Consider the following 6,339-nt stretch of genomic DNA (forward strand, 5'->3'; position numbering starts at 1 on the left):
GATCATTAAAAACAAAACTGATGCCTTCATTGCTATGTCATGAAGCCACTGTATGAACTTCTGATTTACATCACTCAGTCTACTGCCACTCATAAATGTATTGGCTTGCATTTAATATCCACTTAGATGCATCCACATACTTATTATCAGCATGGTAATAAGGATAATAACAAGGTTGTACTATCTTTATTGTTGGTCTAATCTAGAGTAAAGCGTCTCAAAGTGCACGCAGATATCACATAATCAGGACGTCGAGCACATCTCTCAATACCAAGAATAACACAGATAGCTGATCTTATTTATTCTTATGAATTCATGTGTAGTTTTTGGAATCAACAAAGACCACACACAGCAGTCTCTTGAGAATGACGTGTGAAATAGGACAATAATGCGCATGAAACTAAGAGTCATATTAATGCTGATTACTACTATCAGTTATATTAATGCTAATAAATTACTACTATAATAATTCAAATGGGCAAAATCAGTTTTCTCATTTGATTGACTGGCTGTCAGGTGTTGGCTGACAAAGAATAGCTGTACGTCATTTAATCGTGTGTCATCATGGCAAATCCTTTCAAAAAAAATTCACAGTTTTGTTATGAGGTCTACAGAGATCACAAGACTATCCCTTTGCAGCATCGGAAGCGTCATCTCTCTGCCTACGCACTTGTTTCTCAATCCATTTCTTTGTCATACTCTGCCCTCACCTGGTGGAGGTCTGCTATTAATCCAAGAAAAGTCAATAAAGTTTTTGCTGGACGGTCATTGTGATTGTTTAGGCCTTAAAAGCATGAAGCAAACGTCGCTATCCAGATAAGAATAATCAAAGTATTGCGTTTATTCTTTTCTTCAAGAGTTTGTCTTTCTCTTTATCCACACAAAGCTGCGTATGGAGGAAGCACAGTAGCGCCCTCTGGTGTTCGAGCGCCTCAGCGCAGCCTGACTAAACTGCGGCGTCTCTGTACGCACTTTGCCACCGCGTCGTTCCGCAGCAATAACGTAACGAAGACGCACAAACTGTCAAAATGGTGAGTCTGTGTCGACTCGCGTTATCTTGATGTGTGCACTGAACTATCTGTCGTGGCTTATCTGAAGCTTTAAAAAAAAAACAAAAAAAAAACATTCACGTTGTTATATGAACGCAACTCGCGCATATCTAGCCTGCTTGGTGTGTGTGCGTGAGAGTATGAACATATATGTGTGTTGAGTACTTGGGTGCTGATACGTGATGTTATGTGCGCCTGTGTGATGGATTCAGTTCTTATAAAAGAAAAAATAAACGGGGCCAGGCTGTAGCCTCGGCCTAGTTTCTCCACTGACGATCACAGCAAAGCATTATTATTATTATCCGCCGTTGCTCCGCGTCATATCCAATAAATATGATATTATTAAACTGAATCCCGAAATGACGTAGGCTTCACTCGCTCCATAACCTAAGGTGATTAAAATAGAATTAGACTGTTGCAAAATGAAGAAAGTAGCATGCATTGCGCAATCAATTTCGTTAAGTTAAATCGTGACAAAACAAGTTCGTGTGGGTTGTCCAAATATGGGCGTCTTACTTGTTATTGTTGCATCATTAGGTCCACTTGCACATTATTCAACCTTCCCAAATTTGTATCATAATACTTAGTTTGATTGACGCTGAAATGGAGTTAATTATTCAATCGTATGTTTATTATCATTATTTACTTTTGAATAAATGTTAAACTCTAGGCCCGAGGGCCAAATCAGGCCCGCGACATCATTTAATGGGGGACCACATTAAAGGAAAATAATGCATATTTCATTTTTTGTTGCTATATGTACTGAAATTGCCCATTGCTGTCTTTATTTAACAAAATTAAGATATGACACCCATTTTTGTAACCAAACTGTTACAATGTTGTCACTTGGCTCTGTATACATAGTCTGATGAGATACCAACAGAAAACCTAAAGAACTTGCCAATTTCACAAAGGAAGAAATGTTGTGCTTTGTGACACAAGTTGTTGTGATGTTTGTGTATAATGGTTATAAATAGGTAGAATTAAGGTTTAGTTTTTTTTTTTTTTTTGCTGACATGAACTAGAAAAATATCTAATATAAATAACATATATAAAAAAACTATGCAGCCAGTTTACTAAGCTACGTTTGTTTTAGTCTGCAGTGCCAGCTCGATATATTCAGTTTCAAAATGACTTTCTTTTTATAACCCAACTTGGAACCGTTGCAGAAGCACACGAATGAAAGGATCAGCGATTGAAACGCACTTTCATGTGTCGCTATTCTACCAGGTTAACTTCACGGTGGACCAGATCCGAGCCATCATGGACAAAAAGTCCAACATCAGGAACATGTCCGTGATCGCCCACGTGGATCACGGCAAGTCCACGCTGACGGACTCGCTGGTGTCCAAGGCGGGGATCATTGCCTCGTCCCGCGCCGGAGAGACTCGTTTCACGGACACACGCAAAGACGAGCAGGAGCGTTGCATCACCATCAAATCCACGTATGTGCATCAAGTAAATTGAACATGAGTCATGTGACTGGATCCTGGGCCAAAAATGAAAGGGCGTTCTCCTTTTTCCTCCTGTTGCAGGGCCATCTCCTTATACTATGAGCTCAGCGACAAGGACTTGGTCTTCATCAAGCAGGGCAAAGATGGAAACGGCTTCCTCATCAATCTCATTGATTCTCCGGGTCATGTTGACTTCTCATCTGAGGTTACGGCGGCCCTCAGGGTGACCGATGGAGCCTTGGTGGTGGTGGACTGTGTCTCTGGTAGTCTCCGTCAAACACCTCCGCCACACAATTCTCCAGTTAGGCTCACCTCTCGTTTGCGCTCACAGGGGTGTGCGTGCAGACGGAGACTGTACTGCGGCAGGCCATCGCTGAGCGCATCAAGCCAGTTCTGATGATGAACAAAATGGACCGGGCCTTGCTGGAACTTCAGTTGGACACAGATGAGCTCTATAGGACCTTCCAGCGGATCATAGAGAACGTTAACGTCATTATTTCCACCTATGGAGAGGATGAGGGGGGACCCATGGGCAACATCCTGGTAGGCCGGGCACCAAAATGCCTTTGGCACCAGCAATTGTGTTTTTCAAAACAACATCCGTACTTTGTCCTCAGATTGAGCCCGTTATAGGTACGGTGGGCTTTGGATCCGGCCTCCACGGCTGGGCTTTCACATTGAAGCAGTTTGCTGAGATGTATGTGGCCAAGTTTGTTGCTAAAGGAGATGCTCAGATGAGTCCAGCAGAGAGGTGTAAGAAAGTGGAAGACATGATGAAGAAACTGTGGGGGGACAGGTACAGCGGCTGACTCCACAAACCCCTCCACAACTATTGTACATTTAACAATTCACGTGCTCCTTGCAGATACGTCGATCCGAGCACCGGCAAGTTCACCAAGACGGCCACGGGTCCCGATGGCCAGAAATATCCTCGCTCCTTTTGCCAGTTTATTTTGGACCCAATCTTTAAGGTGAAGAGCAGCCGTCGAAATGCCTCACGAGGGCCTCGCTGAAGAATCCCCATTCAACCTGCTATTGTCTCCATCAGGTGTTTGACGCTATCATGAATTTCAAGAAGGATGAGACGAGCAAACTCATCGACAAGCTTGACATCAAGCTGGATTCGGAGGACAAAGAGAAGGAGGGGAAGCCTCTATTGAAGGCGGTGATGCGTCGCTGGCTGCCTGCCGGGGAGGCCCTGCTCCAGATGATCACCATCCACCTGCCCTCACCTGTTACCGCTCAGAAATACCGCTGTGAGCTTCTCTACGAGGGCCCGGGAGATGATGAAGCCGCCATGGGTCAGTAGGAAACGGAACGTGGCTGAAGTGCTCTCTTTCTCTTGTGACATCGTCTTGTGATTTTACAGGTATTAAGAACTGCGATCCCAAAGCTCCCCTGATGATGTACATCTCCAAGATGGTCCCGACCAGTGACAAGGGTCGCTTTTATGCATTTGGCCGCGTGTTTTCCGGATGCGTGTCCACCGGCCAGAAGGTGCGCATCATGGGGCCAAACTTCACCCCTGGGAAGAAAGAAGATCTCTATATTAAGCCCATCCAAAGGTGAGCACATTTTAGAAAGAAAAAAAGTGTACGATTTTTCTCAAGGTGTCCTTTACGCTCTTATTCAGGACCATCCTAATGATGGGAAGATATGTGGAGCCTATTGAAGATGTTCCATGTGGTAACATTGTAGGCCTCGTCGGCGTCGACCAGTTCCTGGTGAAGACGGGGACCATCACCACTTTTGAACAAGTATTGTTTGCTTCAAGTTGTTTAGACCTTCAAAATTAAAACAAATATAGCACAGATTTAAGAATAAAAAGGAAATTTGATGATTAGTTGAGCATGTGCAAACTCAATAGTGTTCCTCCCCAGGCCCACAACATGCGCGTGATGAAGTTCAGCGTCAGTCCCGTCGTCAGAGTTGCCGTGGAGGCCAAGAACCCGGCCGACTTGCCCAAGCTGGTGGAGGGCCTGAAGCGCCTGGCCAAGTCTGACCCCATGGTGCAGTGCATCATCGAAGAGTCTGGGGAGCACATCATTGCAGGAGCAGGAGAGCTGCACCTGGAAATCTGCCTCAAGGACTTGGAGGAGGACCATGCTTGCATTCCACTGAAGGTAGGGAAGTCATACCTAGAATCAAATGAGATCCAAGCTTAAATAAGGGTCATTTGTCACCCCCCCCTCTGCAGAAATCAGACCCAGTAGTGTCTTACAGAGAGACAGTAACTGAGGAATCAGACCAGATGTGTCTCTCCAAGTCTCCAAACAAGCACAATCGTCTCTTTATGAAGTCCCGTCCTTTCCCGGACGGCTTGGCCGAAGACATCGAGAAGGGTGACGTCACGGCCCGCCAGGAGCTGAAAGCCCGCGCGCGCTACCTGGCCGACAAGTACGAGTGGGAGGTGACCGAAGCCAGGAAGATCTGGTGCTTTGGTCCGGATGGAAGCGGGCCCAACTTGCTCATCGACGTGACCAAGGGGGTCCAGTACCTCAATGAGATTAAGGACAGCGTGGTGGCTGGTTTCCAGTGGGCTACTAAAGAGGTGGAGCCATCTGTGAAGCCAATCAATGGTAATACGAGTGAAGTGAAACAGTTCATTTCTGATTCTCCAGGGCGCACTATGTGAGGAGAACATGCGCGCGGTCCGTTTCGACATCCACGACGTGACGCTGCACGCCGACGCCATCCACCGCGGTGGAGGGCAGATCATTCCCACGGCCCGCAGGGTTCTGTACGCCTGCCAGCTCACTGCTCAACCTCGCTTGATGGAGCCAGTCTACCTGGTGGAGATTCAGGTCAATTTCAACAATTGTTGAAAGAAAGTTCTCTCCCACCGTTGGTGTCTAACGCTGACATTTTCCTTACAGTGCCCTGAGGCAGTGGTGGGCGGGATCTACGGTGTTCTGAACAGGAAACGAGGTCACGTGTTTGAGGAATCTCAAGTGATCGGAACTCCCATGTTTGTGGTTAAAGCCTTCCTGCCTGTCAACGAATCCTTCGGTAAGTAGATTACGCAGCACCCCCAGATTTAGAAAAAAAAATACAGCATGTATCTGTCTATTTTTGAAAGGATTTTTTTTTGGGGTATAAGCGCGTTTCTGTAATCAGCTTGGATTCTGTCGGGGTCCTCAGTGCAAAATACGGATCGGGGAGCTAATAGGTGAATGTCATTTCTTTCAAGGATTCACTGCCGACCTGCGTAGTAACACCGGGGGTCAAGCCTTTCCTCAATGCATATTTGACCACTGGCAAATCCTCCAAGGTGACCCCAGAGATCCCGCCAACAAACCCTTTCAAGTAGTTGCTGAAATTAGGAAGCGTAAAGGGCTCAAAGAGGGCATCCCTGCTCTGGACAACTACCTGGATAAATTGTAATAACTAACCCTTGATTTACATACATATTATCACTCAATTCTTAAGTTTGTGGGCACTTTAAAAATATATATTTGCACCTGCTTTAAAAGTTTGCACATAAGTCCAATTTGAAGTCTCCACTTCAAAAAAAAACAAAACAAAAAAAAAAGCTTATGGATGTGTTGTTGTAGGCTGGTGGGGGCAATGATGTTTACCTCACAGAAACAGTACACTAAGTGCCTAGGCCAAAGGTTCCGGGGCGTAAAAGTGTTCGATGATCATTCAATTCTTTGAATTAGTCGTTTACATCGCCCCCGTTTGCCATTTTCATCTGCCACAATGGTGCACTGTCATACTGCTGCAATAATGTCATAAGTTGACTGCAAGCAAGAATGTTTCACAAGTGGTCAAGCTCGCATTGAACCTTGCTGATCAGAATGAATAAAACATCCAAGTGCAGATATAGCGGCTTA

General features: G+C 45.4%; 1 protein-coding gene across 1 annotated transcript; it reads left to right on the forward strand.

Moving 5' to 3' along the window:
* Positions 1–875: 875 nt before the first annotated feature.
* Positions 876–6,329, forward strand: LOC133165247 (elongation factor 2b). Its single transcript, XM_061294748.1, has 14 exons — positions 876–1,031; positions 2,280–2,494; positions 2,585–2,766; positions 2,835–3,046; positions 3,121–3,299; positions 3,369–3,474; positions 3,552–3,804; positions 3,873–4,068; positions 4,137–4,260; positions 4,384–4,626; positions 4,701–5,054; positions 5,125–5,307; positions 5,380–5,512; positions 5,694–6,329. Exons 1-14 carry the CDS (start codon positions 1,029–1,031, stop codon positions 5,885–5,887), a joined length of 2,577 nt encoding a protein of 858 aa, XP_061150732.1. The 5' UTR covers positions 876–1,028; the 3' UTR covers positions 5,888–6,329.
* The last annotated feature ends 10 nt before the right edge of the window (positions 6,330–6,339 follow it).

This window comes from Syngnathus typhle, linkage group LG13, assembly GCF_033458585.1.
Source record: "Syngnathus typhle isolate RoL2023-S1 ecotype Sweden linkage group LG13, RoL_Styp_1.0, whole genome shotgun sequence".
NCBI lineage: Eukaryota > Metazoa > Chordata > Actinopteri > Syngnathiformes > Syngnathidae > Syngnathus > Syngnathus typhle.